At 40.2% G+C, this 16,602-nt stretch overlaps 2 protein-coding genes across 3 annotated transcripts in view; one reads left to right on the forward strand and one right to left on the reverse strand.

Moving 5' to 3' along the window:
• The window catches only part of LOC118416707 (sodium/nucleoside cotransporter 1-like), a 42,398-nt gene extending 33,334 nt beyond the window's left edge, over positions 1-9,064 (forward strand). Inside the window, exons 7-13 of the mRNA XM_035821909.1 lie at positions 3,897-4,046; positions 4,327-4,488; positions 4,911-5,167; positions 5,476-5,644; positions 6,658-6,816; positions 7,221-7,401; positions 8,188-9,064. Of these exons, the coding sequence (XP_035677802.1) occupies positions 3,897-4,046; positions 4,327-4,488; positions 4,911-5,167; positions 5,476-5,644; positions 6,658-6,816; positions 7,221-7,401; positions 8,188-8,324 (1,215 nt within the window). The 3' untranslated portion in view covers positions 8,325-9,064. The remainder of the gene's footprint in view (positions 1-3,896; positions 4,047-4,326; positions 4,489-4,910; positions 5,168-5,475; positions 5,645-6,657; positions 6,817-7,220; positions 7,402-8,187) is intronic.
• A 3,459-nt stretch (positions 9,065-12,523) lies between these two features.
• LOC118416725 lies at positions 12,524-16,366 on the reverse strand. 2 transcript variants are annotated; one of them, XM_035821939.1, is made up of 7 exons: positions 16,250-16,366; positions 15,288-15,474; positions 15,063-15,122; positions 14,543-14,658; positions 13,962-14,085; positions 13,583-13,643; positions 12,524-13,020 (listed from the first exon to the last, which is right to left on the reverse strand). In XM_035821939.1, the coding sequence occupies exons 2-7, from the start codon at positions 15,447-15,449 to the stop codon at positions 12,863-12,865; spliced, it is 681 nt and encodes a 226-aa protein (XP_035677832.1). In that variant the 5' UTR covers positions 15,450-15,474; positions 16,250-16,366; the 3' UTR covers positions 12,524-12,862. The 2 variants fall into 2 exon arrangements, with proteins under 2 accessions (XP_035677832.1, XP_035677833.1); XM_035821940.1 differs by having other exon boundaries at positions 16,137-16,289.
• Positions 16,367-16,602: the final 236 nt, after the last annotated feature.

Below are 16,602 nucleotides of genomic sequence, written 5' to 3' on the forward strand. Positions count from 1 at the left end.
ATGTGCCAAATATCATCGCGCCAGCACCAGCCGTTCAGAAGATATAACTCCGGAAACACCCCTCCCGGACACAAAATTCGACCTGCCGGGTCAAGTTCAAACGCGACAAGGCCCAAAGTCAATCCTAGGCAACAGGCAACAACCCCCCACCCATGCACCAAAAATCGTCGCAATCGCGCGTATCGTTCCGGACACACAGCGCCAAAAGTGCCCCCAAAACACCAAAAATGCCACCTTCAATGTCAAGGTCAAGCGCCAGGAGGCCCCAAATCACACCTGAGTGTCAGGCTACCACCCCCAACCCAGGTACCAAAAATCGTCGTGCTCGCACCATCCGTTCACGAGATACAGCGCCCTACATCCCCGGCTACCGAAAAGTTTCCACCAGCATCAAAACCATACCTGCATACATGCAGGTAACAGCACTAGAAGTACCTACATTTGCTCGGGGATAAATACATGCATTCTCGCCACTGTCAAACTTTAATTACGTATCAAAACTAAACACAAACTGTCCAATTTTCCCGCGTTTTCCGCCAAGTAAAATTTTGTCGATTGTCTCAACTAACCCTACCAAAGTCAAATCTGCCGAAAATGATTGATAGTGCCATGCGGAATGTTGATGAATTCATCGACAAAGACTTATATTCTAACGTTCAATGCACGTGCACCGCCCGCTACCGCTCAAATGACCCTGTCTGAACTCCAAAGCCTCGCAAACTACAATTTTAAATCGGGCAAAGGGTGACGCGTGGTCTCTGTAAGGCTGTAATATGCATCTGTTTGTGTATATACGGGATTGCAAGGAACCGCTTATAAATATTAACTAGCATTCGCCTTCCTCGTCGCTGATTGGCTGGCTTCATAAAGCAATTACCTCTCGCTATCCCCAGACCGCTGGCACCTGTGGGCTCTGGGGTCACTGGGGTTCACGGGAGAAGACCGAAGGAAAAACAATTTCCCCTCAGAAAAGTGCAGAAATTAATAATTTGAAATTGGTTTATGCCAAAAACTTTACTTGGATCATTTTACCAACTATCTAATGCCCATCTACACCATATTAAAGGTCATTCCATTGTAATTTAAGGGTACAGGGGGCCAACATACACCGTTTACATGACCTTTAAACCTCAATAAAATCATTTTAGAGGCAGATATGAAAAAAAAATGAGAAAACAACACCTGTGTATTGACCCACTCTACCCTTCTGCCACATTTCAGATCATTAGGTGCAGGAACGACGGAGATGATTCGATTTGAAGACTTGACAGGAGAAAGAAACATTACGAATACAACATATTTCACCATACCATATATGGTATGGCTGAAATATGAATATGCTTGATTTTTATTTTTTTTATTTTATTGAAATTGCAAACAATACAATACACGTGGGACACAGGCAACGATATGCTGGTGTCGTGGCCCACACATGAATACATAAATACATATGTCATATCAATAAGTACAATTATTAAAATACAATCATTGCATACAATTGAAAATTACAATACATCTATAACTCTGGGTATCAATCAGTCAGTCCAGTTTGCCAGTCTTCATTCAAACACACTGAGACTACCAGCTTGCTTTATTGCCTGGGGCAGATCGTTCCAGAGGCAGGAAGCGTGCGGAATGAAGCTTGACTGGTATGTCTGGGTCCTGCAGCGTGGTATGTGGAGATGGGTAGAGTTGCGAAGCCGTAGGCGTGTCATTAAGTACTGGCACCGTTTAGTAAACTTTCATGAGGACTCCCTGCTTCGCTACGCATACAACACTGTATTTACTGGTGACTAGGGGTGGGTACCGGTACAGTATACCGGTACAAAACCGTTTTTTTCTTCTTATTGGACCGGAAAAAAATCGGTGGACCGAATGTTTGACCTATTAGAAAACAAAATAGGTTATTTGATCAGGCATTCAAACGTCTCAGTCGAAGAAAATAACAGGAGGGAAGTAGAGTAAAGTTTATGTCATTTCTACCAAGGTTTACCGTCAATCGCACAGGGGCTGTTAGCCTTGTAGGATTTTAGAACGCTAGTGTGAATCGCATACTCCACCAAACATTTTTCTTTGTAGTGAATTGGACCATTGTTGTGAGTACATTCAAGTCACAAGTTTTCAAATACTGAATCATGTCCGGGTTTAGGTCCGGACCTGGACCTGATCCTCTGGACCTGAACCGGACATGGACATGAATTTTCTGTATAATTAGTATTCCATTGTGCAAGTCATCACTGAGGCTATCTACATACCAAAAATCATGACGATACGTAAACACGTTCAAGTTATTCTCCTCCAAAGTTTAAAAGGAAACCGACGCCTGCAGTTCAAAGAAAGCCACTAGGGGGCCCAAACTCACAATAATCGCTCTGTTTCCAAGGGCTATATACCACTCAAAAATCACGACCACAGCATGTCCAGAACATGAGATATCAAAAATGGAAGTTCCACTGCAGTACATTAGCAAGCCGCTAGGGTCCCATTAGCGAACTTGACCCTCGTTTTCCCGACCCCTACCAAATATCATCAGGATCCATCCAAGGCTTCTCGAGTTATATTGTTAGCAGGCGGACGGACGGAAGGACGCACAAGCCCAAAAGATAACCGTAGCCATTCTGGCGAAGGTAATTAAATTAACATGAACAATTCTTCATTTGATTTTTGCACCAGGTAGATGACGTCATCAAATCTTTATTGCCCTATAATATTTCTATGAAACTATATTTTTGATGTGCATAAAGCTACCAATGTACTCTTAGAATTAAAAAAGATTGGGCCAATATAACGTCATCCATATTTTGCAAACAAATCAAACCTATGATTCTTTCATGCCCTGCTGTCAATACCCATCGCAACGACACTGCTTTCCTAACTTATTAATGAGAAAACATTGGAAAGTCATAAAGCCAAGTTAGGCAGGGAAGAAACCTTAAACTGTGAAGGAATTATACAAAATTTTCAGTATTTTGCGTTCATAACATTAGAGCTGAGAAACACACAACGTCATGCTCATGTGTTCAATCGAGGGAGATCAATAGCATATGCCTAACTAGTCGATCATTTGTTGCCAATACACATCCAATATCATTAGATGTTATAAAGGTGTGAAGTGAACGAGGTGCTAATCAGACCCCCATGTAGTTAATCGTTTTATGGTTCGGTTGCTGTTTTAAGAACTCGGTTGCTGTTTTAAAATTCGATTGCTGTTTAAAGAACTCGGTTGTTGTCTAAACTTACTAAAGAACTCGATTGCTATTTAAAACTTCGATTGCTGTTTCAAGAACTCGATTGCTGTTTAAAACCTCGGCTGCGATGTGCAGGACTCGGTTGCGATGTAGCGACTCAATTCGACTGTGATGTTGCAACGGTTGCGACTTAGCGATCGCCTGCGATGTCAGGTATGTATGCTGTTTCTCGGCGTTAACGACAATCGTGTTTTCGAACCGCCAAAACGCGACCGAAATCCGAACGAAAACACGACATAGACATCGGCACCCTCTATTATACAGCCGTGTTATCGATCTTAAAAAAGCACTCGTCCGGCCGTCAACTTTACTAAAGCCGTGTAAGTTAATTAAAGTTGTTCATAACCAGGCATCAATTATACAGATGTGCAAGACATTTGCATAATCCGAATATTTAATGGAGGTATGAGGTCTCCGAACTTTTGTTATGTAAGTTGTGGCGCGCACACGGTATTGGTTTTAACTGCACGACACAACACAGCACAACATTTGGTCGGATAAAACGAACTTCAATGCTCATTGTAGTGCTTATGGTACACAAGTATTCAACGACCCATACTACGGTTGCCGTTATTACTACTTATCATGTATCATATGCTATTACTTTAATGCTGTGCTTTAATTTTGGCCCACCTTTCTTCTCCTTAGGGATTCCTGGCATTCACAGACGATGGGAGGTCCTTTGTCTTCGGTTCAGGTCTAGTTGTAACAAGCAGCACTGCTAACCTGAGCGAGATCACATCGTTTGCAGACCTGATTGTGACAGCGGCCTATCTTTTGCACAACTTTGTATTCAAGGTAAGGTATACAAGGACACAATAAACAGTCACGAAAAAGATACAAAGATACATGTATTGTTGAATTTGAATATTCCCGCAACGTAGCATTAGCACTTCATTTACTTGTTTACAGCATTTCCAGTATATTTGGTTGCATCTTCCTAATGATGAGTCGTTAGTAATGGTCAGTTAATAGTCGACAATAGCCTGTGCATCGTGTATGTAATATCGACAGACTTTTCTAATTGAATGTAACAACTGACTGAGATAAGCTCTGATATAAACAATTCTATCCGCAGGCTCTCCCAATCGTCATCTCCTTCAGCGCGGCAATGTCCGTGCTGTACTACGTGGGCTTAATGCAGATTGTCATCCAGAAGATCGCCTGGATCATGCAGTTCACCCTGGGCACGTCAGGGCCGGAGTCAATCAGCGCAGCAGGAATCATTTTCGTTGGCATGGTACGTCCAGTTCTGCTGATGGGCTAGATAGATCGGAATCAGTAATTGCTTTCTGGTCATCTTTGAGAATCTGCCGTCCTTTTCCCGTAAGACATAGCGAGCTATGTTACCATTAATCGTTATTCTGGTATCCATCATCTTACAGCTCTTCTGTCCTCTGTGTATTTGCAGAGAGCACAGAAGGGGAACTTGAAGAAAAACTAGGCAGGTCATGGCCTTCGACGAAAATGCAGAATGTTTCCGAAGAGAAAAAAAAGTGTCAAATATATGATACCCTGGTCACAAGATGTACATATCAGATATATGTATAAAGGGGAAAAATTTGTAAAGGCCCGTAACTACGTTATCATTGTCTCTATCTTTTTTTTTACTTTTTACATTGATCATTAAGAGATTAACACCCTTTTCCTCAAACGTAACAGACGGAGGCTCCCCTGTTGGTCCGCCCCTTCCTCCCCACCATGACCAAGTCGGAACTCCACGCGGTGATGACCGGAGGGTTCGGCACCGTGGCCGGCAGCGTGCTGGGAGCCTTCATCTCCTTCGGCATCAACCCGTCCCACCTGCTGGCCTGCTCCGTCATGGCGGCCCCCACCGCCCTGGCCATCTCCAAGCTGGTCTATCCGGAGACGGAGAGGAAGGGGTCGAAGAAGGCCGAACGTCTTCAAATTGAAGTTTCGTGAGTTCATCTTCCTACACGTTGTACTTCACATCACACCTAAATCATCAGTAGTCGTGCTCATTAGCTTATTTTTCCTGGCTAGCCTGTGATACACAATCTCTCGCCATTGGAGGCCCATTGGTCTTCCCCTACGAGACAGGCATGCATTTTCCTGAGGAAGTTTGAAATAGTATAGTTGTTCAAACGCCGGCAGTTACGGTCTCAACTTTGATAACTATGGCATGAATAGGATGAAAGCATCATAATACTACTCTTAAGGTTAACTTGTAATTGTAATGCATATTGCATATCTATTGCGGTTGCAGACAGCAGAGGAACCTATTTGAAGCAGCTGCCTCCGGCGCGTCCGTAGCCGTGACCCTGGTCAGTAACATCGTGGGGAACCTGATCGTCTTCATCGCACTACTGGGGTTTCTCAACACCGTGCTGTCCTGGCTGGGAGTGATGGCCGGTATCCCCAACCTGACGTTTGAGGTTATATTTTGATTCACTACACGGCTTCGGTCACATTTCCAAACCGGGGCCCGGCCGGGAAGCTTTAGGGAACGAAATGTATAATATGACAGAAAACAAAACTCACAGAGCATAAGAAAATTACTCATAAGCACACTTTGTGTATATTCCTTGATAAACAACTTTACCGTTTCCGTAAACATCCCGACTGGGCCTACTCTTCAAGCAGAGGTTAGGCTCCGGCTGTTATTCTAAACGTTTTTTGGTCGTTTTTATCGGGCTTTCTATTTTGTATTGTATCTTGACAATGTAGGTTTGATAATGCAAGATACAATACAAAATAGAAAGTCTGATAAAAACAACTAAAAAACGTTTAAATAGCAGCCGGAGCCTAACCTCTGCTTGGAGAGTAGACCTGGCCGCGATGTGGAAACGAGATCGTAGCATAAACAAGCACACGGCATACATATGTTATGGTAGAGACTCCGCGATAGGCAGAAATCCCAACGGTGTCGACAGAAACTCGGATCAGAATCTCTACCAACAGAGTCGGCGATTCTACAGATAGAGATCTGGATTGGGGTTTCAATCGACAGAAACTTCGGTCGGGATCTCTACCAAATCAGTGTCTCTACCCCCACACATATTTACATGTTACTAATAGATAATTGAGGACGGTTTACCCTGGTCGTGATGGCGCTTTGATATAAAACTGAATACACTACGTACGTGTGCGGCTGCAAAATGATATGTACAGTAAAACTTGGAAAGAAAAGGGGAACACATACGTTTACGTAACTAGGTTGAAGTAACGATGTGATTTACGACGAAGAGTACTATTATGAACTGATATGAACTGGCAATCTATTTTGCTGATTAGTTGCTTATGTGTAATGAATTAGTTCACCGGCTCTATACAATAAAACTTAACATAATTGTCTTCAAGCTGTTACGTAGATCATATCGTATTGTCCCTCAAATCCATATCTTACACATACTTGCAATGCTGACTGACTAACTGTTGTGTTCCATAGACTATCTGCTCGTACGTGTTCATGCCGCTCGCCTACGCCATGGGTGTTCCGTGGGAGGACTGCCCGATAGTCGCCGAGCTGCTGGGCAAGAAGATCTTCACCAACGAGTTCGTCGCCTACCTGGACCTGGCTGACATAATCGCCGCCAAGAAAATATCGGTGAGTATCCATCATGTGCTCAACATGTTGAAATGAAATGTTGAGTAGTAATTGTAGTATCTTCTTTATCTATATATTGTTCAACTACTTCTAAAGCTTGGAAAAGACTTTGGATGATTTATTTACTTTGTGTGCCTACGATTTCTTCAAAAGGAAAAATGCATCAGTTTTCTACTAAAAACACACTTCGAAACTCTTTGAATGATACAAAAATTGACATATTGAGAAGACCATAATGTTTGTTAACCCATGATGATGGTTACGATATTGTATATTCTAATGAAATGCTTGCTTACTTGCTTATACATCTGCAGTCTCGAGTCGTCCTGTCTCCCCATGTGCCTTTGTCCCACAGTATCAGGAATGTAAATGAAAATAAAATAATCCAAACATCTTCCTTTCAGGCTCGATCAGAAGCCATCGCGACCTACGCCCTGTGCGGGTTTGCGAACTTCAGCAGTATCGGGATCCAGCTGGGCGGGCTGGGGCCCATTGCTCCCAACAGGAAGGGCGACCTGGCCGATATGGTACTCAGGGCCATGATCACGGGTGCCTTAGTCAGCGCCCTGAACGCCTGCTTGGCAGGTTTGTAGTCCGTTTATCATCACGCGGTTATCATGGAATTGTGATTTTGACATCATCAACATTGCTTAACTTGTAATACTTTTACTAGCTACTCTTGAACATATTGTGCTCCATTTTGCTTCAGAAGGTCCTTGTTCAGATGCAGTCATTACTGTGATTAATGCAGATTTTTGATCAACAACATTCGCTCTAGGGTTGAAATAACATTGTTTAACGAGACTTGATTATTCAACACATTTATTTAGCCCTGAATAGAATTTTAGGACAGAAAAAGGGATGGTTGGAAAAGTTGTGATAACTTGTTTTTTAACGGTTATTTCAATAATTGTCTATAGACCAGTGGATTATTGTGATAGGGGAGGTGCTCTCACATTTTTTTCTCTAGTAGACACAAATTTAAATCAATTTTTGAAATCTTTTATTAGTGCAATAATGAGATAGAGGGGTGCTATCACATTCTTTCACTAATTGACACAATTGTGTCTATTAGTGAAATAATGCGATAGTACAAAGATTGTGTCTATTAATGAAATAATGCGATAGTACCCCTCTATCCCATTATTTCACTAGTAAGAGTACAAAGATTGTCTACTGGTGAAATAATGTGATATCATTGTGGTAACCATTATCACGTGTGAAAGTAGTTAACACGTTTTTCAACTGAAACACTTTTAGAACTAAAATAATGGGATAAGTAGACAGTGTTGTTAACGCGGTGCGTCCGCACACTGCTGCTGCCTTAAATTGGTTAACCAACTGAAGTCTTTTTCGTCTGACGTTCCTCAGGACTCCTGTATCAAGAGGCGACCATTGCTGTCCTCCCGACAGCAGCAGTGAACACCACCATGGGGTACTTGAACATGACAACTCCTGCACCACCAGCCTGTGCCTATGCTGGCACTCTTCTGGACTGTATGTGTTAAACATTCTCGAAGCTGTGCTGTTTTTTTTTTTAGCTCAGCTTAAACGATTAAGTACTGCATTCACACACGCAAACGACCAAAAAAGTTTTACCCTCTGACATTGTATACTACATGTATAATGCAATACATGCACAGAACTACAGAATTGATGACAAGAATGGCAACTTTATTGTGAGGCCCAAAACTCTGTTTAAGACTTGATTGTTTTTTTTGTGGTTGTTTGGCTTTCATTCCTAACACTAAGCAGACTTTGTGAGATATACATTGTGTCTTTCTTCCGGTTCAAGAAATTGGTAGGTCGCGAAGAGACAAAGATGTACGAAAATGGAAAGATGGTTTTCTATATCTGCTCACTTGACTCTTTATACATACATTTATGAACATCCAGAACATTTCATTATTATCTTAAATAAGACAGACTTTGGAATCATGAAAACTTACATATCAGAAATAAACCAGTGAGACGAACTGTTGATAGGTGCTTGCTTCAAATCAAGAATGAAAAACTGCAAAATGTGTGATTTTATGTTGATCATCATTGAATACGTGTACATGTTTAGATCATGCTATATGCTTTGCATACAGCTCATAATATATGTAACATTACGTACATACAGCTGCATTAGCATATTATTATTTGAAAAGAAGATTTACATTAGGTATGTCTATTGTACAGCCATCATAGTATGTTGTTTGGTATTAACATTGGGTAATCAAGTACTCTTTTATCTGAGGATGTGCTTAAGAGTCATTGCACGAGAAAACCAGGCAGAGGCCGAAAGATGGGGGTCGGCCAAATCGGCTCATACTTTGTATGTGTGATAGGTATGTGGAACTATGAACAGCCATATACCTAAAACCCTCCAGCTATTTTTCGTTATGGCGTTCTGGGACCCCCCTCAGGGACCCTCCAAAATCCAACAATTTATGCCTGAAAATTACTGAAATTTCGATGGCTATTCTGGAAAATTTAATTAAGGTACGAACAAAAGTTTTGCATTTCCATATAGCATGGGTTTTAAAGTGTTACAGACCAAAAGTTGAAGATGATGCATTAAAGATAAGAGGGTATGCTAGGGGGTTACCTGAACCATTGAAAGCAGAATTTTTGTCACTGTAAATTTTTGTCATTTTTAAGGCGCAATAAAATCTATGCGCAGCGGGTCTGGTGAATGGTTTTAATGTTGATAGAGAGAGGAACATCTACTTATTCAAAAACAATCGTCGTCTAATTGGGCCATACATAACGCGAGCCGTGAGAGGGGGGTCTTTATGGGGATTTTTCGGGTTTTGGTCTTTAGTAAATCGGGTGATTATATTACTCTATGGGGGGTAAGTCATGGCGAATGTTTGCGAAGTTGTTTGTGAACTATGCATAATTGTCAAAATATCATGATTGATAGCCAATATTAATTTGGGCTCCATATGGGGGATTTGGGGATACTATAAAAGGCATTATGCTTATTATATACATGTTTACTGTTACTTTTTAATGTTATTAAACTGGTATCTGTTCCTAAATTTCTTGTTCATACCAGCTATGTTATGCATAATGAAGAGGCTCTACATGGGGGTTACCAGGACTCCACAAATGTGATACCATTTGATAGAAAGGGCACATGGATGCGGATATACTTCATGCATATTGAAAAATAACATAGAACAAGACCACAACAAAGGTCAAGATTAATGCTTTTGGGGATGGATACGTGTACATTATACTTTTTTTCATCAATATGAGTGCATTATAGGTACTGCTATAGACAAACAGCATTACATCAATGGTTTGTTAACATGCCTGACTATTCATTCACCACCATAAGGTCATGCTGATTAGGGAACTGATGCAAGTAGGCTAATAAAAAAATAATAAAAAAATGGCCGAAAAAATTTGCACCCATTATGGTGAGGTGGTGTGGTCAGGAAAGCTGAACAAATGACAAACAGGGTAAGATATACCAAACAACAGATTCTTCATTTTCGTTCTATCACATCTTCTCGTTTGACCTTGGAATTGACGTTGGCATTTTTAGTAATTAGTACACATTAACGTTTGCTGATGTGTTTGCAATCTACGGCATATATTTGCTCATTATATGCAGAAATACTGAATGCAGCTATAGGACTTCCCAGACTATATGCAGAACACAGTGACTGATGATGATTTGCTCATTTTGTAGCTGCTTTGTATGAATTATAGTATGGTTTAAATCTAAATGTGTTTTTTTTCTGACAATGAAAAAAGCTTATAATTGATGTGCACACCACAAGCCAAAAAACAAAGTCTTTGACGAATCCTTTACAAAGAACTACATTAGATTTTAAAAATCTGATTAAACATTTAGCTGTAATTGCTAACAGACCCTGGTAGGACCTAATACTAGACATATTGCAATTGGGTACAAAATCTCTTGAAAGCACTCCATCTAAATTTAGTTAATTGACTCCATGTTAGTGGCCACAAATTCTGTGCTTTCTTGCTGTCTCTGTGCTACTGAAAGGCTCAATATTGTAACCTGCTTAGCTGTAATTTTTATAATTTGTTACTTTAATTTATTCTTTCGTAGCGTCAAAAAAGTGCTATATCACCACTTAAACAAAAGTGAACTGTCTTCTGCGTTTGAATTTGCGTCTCGACAGTTTACTTGATACTAAGATTGTTCTATATGTAAAGGGTTTGTCATATATTTCGTTTTTGGTTTGTCCTTACGGTAATGAATGAATAGCAATTGATGTACAGCACTTTGTAACCTAAACTGTGCGCTATGGTATACCGTAGTTGACATGTGGTCATCATTTAAATAGCCTTATTGAATATTGACATGAGAAAGGCAACTTTTTCCGGGCATTTCTGTATTCGTATACTCACATCAGTTCCACAAATCAGCATGACCTTATAGTGGTGAATGAATAGTCAGGCATATTAACAAACCATTGATGTAATGCTGTTTGTCTATAGAAGTACCTATAATGCACTCATATTGATGAAAAAAAGTATAATGTACACGTATCCATCCCCAAAAGCGTTAATCTTGACCTTTGTTGTGGTCTTGTTCTATGATTCTCAATATGTATGAAGTATATCCGCCTGCATGTGCCCTTTCTATTAAATGGTATCACATTTGTGGAGTCCTGGTAACCCCCATGTAGAGCCTTCTCATTATGTACGACATAGCTGGTAGGTACAAAGTAATTTAGGAACAGATACCAGTTTAATAACATTAAAAAGTAACAGTAAACATGTATAAAATCAGCAAAATTAATTTTATAGTATCCCCAAATCCCCCATATGGAGCCCAAATTAATATCGCCAATTAATCATGATATTTCTACAATTATGCATGGTACACAAACAACTTCGCAAACATTCGCCATGACTTACCCCCCATAGAGTAATATAATCACCCGATTTACTAAAGACCAAAACCCGAAAAATCCCCATAAAGACCCCCCTCTCACGGCTCGCGTTATGTATGGCCCAATTAGACGACGATTGTTTTTGAATAAGTAGATGTTCCTCTCTCTATCAACATTAAAACCATTCACCAGACCCGCTGCGCATAGATTTTATTGCGCCTTAAAAATGACTAAAATTTACAGTGACAAAAATTCTGCTTTCAATGGTTCAGGTAACCCCCTTGCACACCCTCTTATCTTTGATGCATCATCTTCAACTTTTGGTCTGTAACACTTTAAACCCCATGCTATATGGAAATGCAAAACTTTTGCTCGTACCTTAATTAGATTTTTCAGAATAGCCATCGAAATTTCAGTAATTTTCAGGCATAAATTGTTGGATTTTGGAGGGTCCCTGAGGGGGGTCCCAGAACGCCATAACGAAAAATAGCTGGAGGGTTTTAAGTATATGGCTGTTCATAGTTCCACATACCTATCACACATAAAAAGTTTCAGTCGATTTGGCCGACCCCCATCTTCCGGCCTCTGCCTGGTATTGCCTGGTTTTCTCGTGCAATGACTCTTAAATGTAATTTAGCTTATCTTTATGCTGAAATGCTGTCATTATTGTGTTTACCACAAAGAAATGGTAATAGTAGGTTCAGACTCTCAACTTTGAATCTTTGCTTTGAAGAGTACAATTAGCATATCATTATTACTGGTTGTGTTTATATTGACAATTTGTATTATACGTATGATATCGTTAGAAATAAATCATAAAATTTACATATTGTCCAGAAGTATTTGATAATCATTTGACTTTATTTTACAAACCATTGTTATCAATATCTATAACCTTGTCAAATGCAGGAGCCTCAGTTGAAAAAGCGTCCGATCCTCTACATGAACAAACATATCACATCAATGACTTTACCCATTTCACCGTTTAGTCTTACATGTACAACAGTGAGTTAGTGACCATATCTACTATTGTATTCACGTAATTATTAACCTGTGTAAAATGTTACACAAAGGAGACAAGGTTGTGGCAAGAACTCTTTGGAAGATTTAGCAACAGTTATAATATCTCAATGATACAAAGGAGATAATCAAGTACTTGGGAAAGGTCTCGTGTATCAACTTTATGCAGGTGTCAGAGTTTTAGACTCTGCAGGCGCTGCCCCAATGTTGGACTGCGGTACGTAAGGTGGCGGGGCCATAGTTCCATAGTACCCCTGAGTAGGATATGGGCGCTGGGCGACGAACACCTGCTGCTGTGGGTAGGGAACACCTTGTGCTCCTGGAAAAGGTCAACATGACTTCAGGAAAAACACATCTTGTGAAAATACAAGAACATGTCATAAACAGTGTCTTCCCTTCCAGCATATGATAGCCTGCTGCACACTTGTTTTACTGTGGAGCATACATAATCATATTTACATATAAACAAAACATATTTACATAAACGGAAATGACCTTTGTCCCTGTGTGGCCCATTATGCTTATAGCAAATAACGTTAAGGTTCTACTGTGAATGTCTGCTACTGAAATTGACAAAAACCTTCTGGGTCTTTGAAAAGGGAACTGTGGATACTGATCATGACTGACATGAAGAACTGTAGGCCATCATTCAGACTATCCGCCTCATTCTCTCACTGTAAATTCTTTATGAAGAAGATTGTATTTCTTTACATGCATGCATGACTTGATTGCACAAGCCAGAAAGACCTTTGGTTTTGAGGCTAAAGGTAGGAAGATCAAACTTGAGTAAACAAAACTTCTACACACTCCACATTTATATGAAACTATACAATGTATACGACACACTCCAACAATGATCATATGATAAACATAACACTTACCTGGTGGCACAATGACGTATGATGGTTGACCGTTGGGAGACAGTTGGTTGTATGCTACCGTCTGGAATGATAATCTCAGAGTTGTCAATGGAACATGGTAAAGTATTCTGTTAAAATAGATTTGAAAAAAAAAACAGAACACTTTCATGATGCAAAATCCGATGGCTGTGCAAAATGCTAATGTCCAAGCAGATGTTGGGAGAAGTGAAATCATTATAAAGTTTTCCTCGCAAATTTAGTCAAACTGTCTACTCCAACAGTCAGATAAGAAAACGAAATTATCTAGCCACCCAACGTCTGCTTGGAGACAAGCTAAATGCCACTACATGTTACTGCTCAAATGCCAGTACATATCAATGAGAAACATAATACTACTCACAGGACTTGCCAGCCCGCTGCAGGACATGATGGAACCTACAAAGGCTATGACAATCTCAGCCAGAGCAAGAGCACCATTCACTGCATGCAGGGCAATGGCTGGCGATGAACAGGGGTTGTGATAGCTAGAACACACACAAAAAAATTATAAGAGATATGGAATATCAGTCAAGGAAACAAATGTTGATACAAAGAACAATCACTCTTCAAATCTGTTACCGGAGTTTGAAATAAAGATAGTCTGTTTTGAATTCATCATTCAGATCGAATACTTTGTACCTTGCCAACGGCAGACAAAACGCTAGTGTTGGCTATTACTTTTACTGAAGTTCGGTCGGGTATTCAAAACCTGGCAACATTTTTCATAGGCCTCATACAATTCAGCAATTCAGTACAATGACATTCCGGTGTATCATCAATGTTCTTTAATATCATTGGAGTATGATGTAAGAAGCATATTTTGACAATTGTTTGTTGCAGTGGTACAAGAACTTGTCTAAACGTTATATATAGGGGATAGAATGATCTGTCACCAAAAATTATGAACAAACATTGTAATTCGTAGCAAAACTATGGTCTCACCTTTTATGCTCTCGGTCACAATCCTTTCCATCGACAAGAGCGCCGATAGTGGCGATCAGGAGCAGAGTGATCCCAAAGAAGATGGTTACCGTTCCACAGACCAAGAACGCCACCATCTGGTAAAGCAAAATCTGACGATGTAAAACAATTGCTAGCGCTACAGACAATACGCAGAATTGTTTGCTCCAAAGGCCCTCTTTCCACTTTCCACAACGTTATACATTTGTATCACTGAATGACCTAAGTGAGTCGGAAATAAATTGTATTAGCGTGATTCTTGTTTTATAGTGAGACGACCATGATGCACCATGCAGAATTAAAGAGAAAACAAAACAAAACAATACACACAAAGCATTGAAAATGTCAAATAGTGTAGCCTGTAGTTGAAGGGACCCAATATCAGTGAGAAGTTGGCACAAATTTCTAGCAACTGACACAATGCAGCAATTCCTTTAGCACCAGTGATCTTTTCATTTGTTAACCTAGCATGTGGCATTTGACGATAATTGCCAATACCTACCTGACCCTTGCTTGTTGAATTTTTTCCACTGCAAATCCCCACAATGCCACTTACGAGGACCTGTAAGAAATAGACACAATCGATGTAACAGCACATCTTCTGTCATACATGATATAATACAAATATGTGTGACACGTATAAAAATCATGGCTAATCAATACTTATCATCTTCACTTCTGAAAGAAATTGATGTACTCAGAGCTTGTGTTGACACTCATGACTTACCATAACCCCACACCAGATGGGTGTACTGATGTAGTGGAAGATGGTGAATGCACCCGTCACTCCAAACAGGACATCGGCTACTACACCCAGGATGATGTTGAGAGATCCCAGCACCACTAGGGTCCAGCCAACTCCTTGGACGTATTTTCCGTTGTACGGCATATTTTAAAGAAACCTAGTCCTCAGACTGGTTTTAAAAAAAACAGATAGTTACAAAATTAAACAATATACATCATAGCAAGACTAAATGATCATCTGAAATATATCTTGCAGTGATTTGTCTGTAGCCAAATTTTGTGTTGTTCCTGAATTTTCTGACGAACCAATCTTTATCTTTCTTATCATTACACTATGGGAGCAATGGTATTTAGTTTCATAACAGAGTGAACTTAATTTTACCGTACATACAAAGTCTTGCGAATGCAATACAATGAAATACTTAAAAGTTGGTTGGTTAATTAACTCTGTTCCAAATCAAAACTAAACGCTTATTTTTAGTTAAAAGTTTATAGTTGTGAAAGAATAAATTTAATCTACCATCCAATGTGTTGGACTGACAAAGTGCCAAATGGGATCAGGACGAGTTGGCCGCTTACCTGGTGAACTCAGCCTTAAGTGATCTGAAATCAACTCGGCCCAAAATTAATTCTGTTCAACTCGACCAGGATTAGGATTAGGGTTAGGGTTAGGGCTAGAGGTGGGCTTAGGAATAGGAATCATGTTGGGTCTAGTTGGTATTGAAAAAGGGCCCGACATCCAGTCGCCGGCCTAACGTTGCGTATTATATAACGTACTGAGGGTTTGATACGACTGTGTATCGCCTAAAGCACTATCAGTAACACACTGAACCTTGTTCCGCATTCTATCTCGGCGGATCCTGGCATTACAGCACTATCTTGGCAAGGAGGTTGATCTTGGTGATAGCGAAGGCTGTTAGGTAGTACAGAAACAACGTGTCGTACCGTGAAAACTTCAGGGAAGAGCAGTCTGACGGGTACACCAGCCGCACTACGTTTTTTTTAGGAAGACGAGATCGACCTGCTGACCTTTTACCTCGTGACTGTGCGTCATAGTATTTACACACGTGACCTGTGCCTAGTTAATAAACATGTAGCTAATGTTTAATGCTAATGTCCTGGTCTCCTGAGACTGGACCATGGAATCAATGACTGGACTGCCGAAGAAGCTAATGTTTAACCTTTAAGATACTCTGGATACCCCTGGTAATCTAGTACTGTGTGGGTGCAGCTACGTATACATGTAATGTACATTAAAGACATTAAAACATGATTTGGGCGTGATATTTCTTTTGTAT

Source organism: Branchiostoma floridae, chromosome 5 (genome assembly GCF_000003815.2).
Source record: "Branchiostoma floridae strain S238N-H82 chromosome 5, Bfl_VNyyK, whole genome shotgun sequence".
NCBI classification, from domain to species: Eukaryota; Metazoa; Chordata; class Leptocardii; order Amphioxiformes; family Branchiostomatidae; genus Branchiostoma; species Branchiostoma floridae.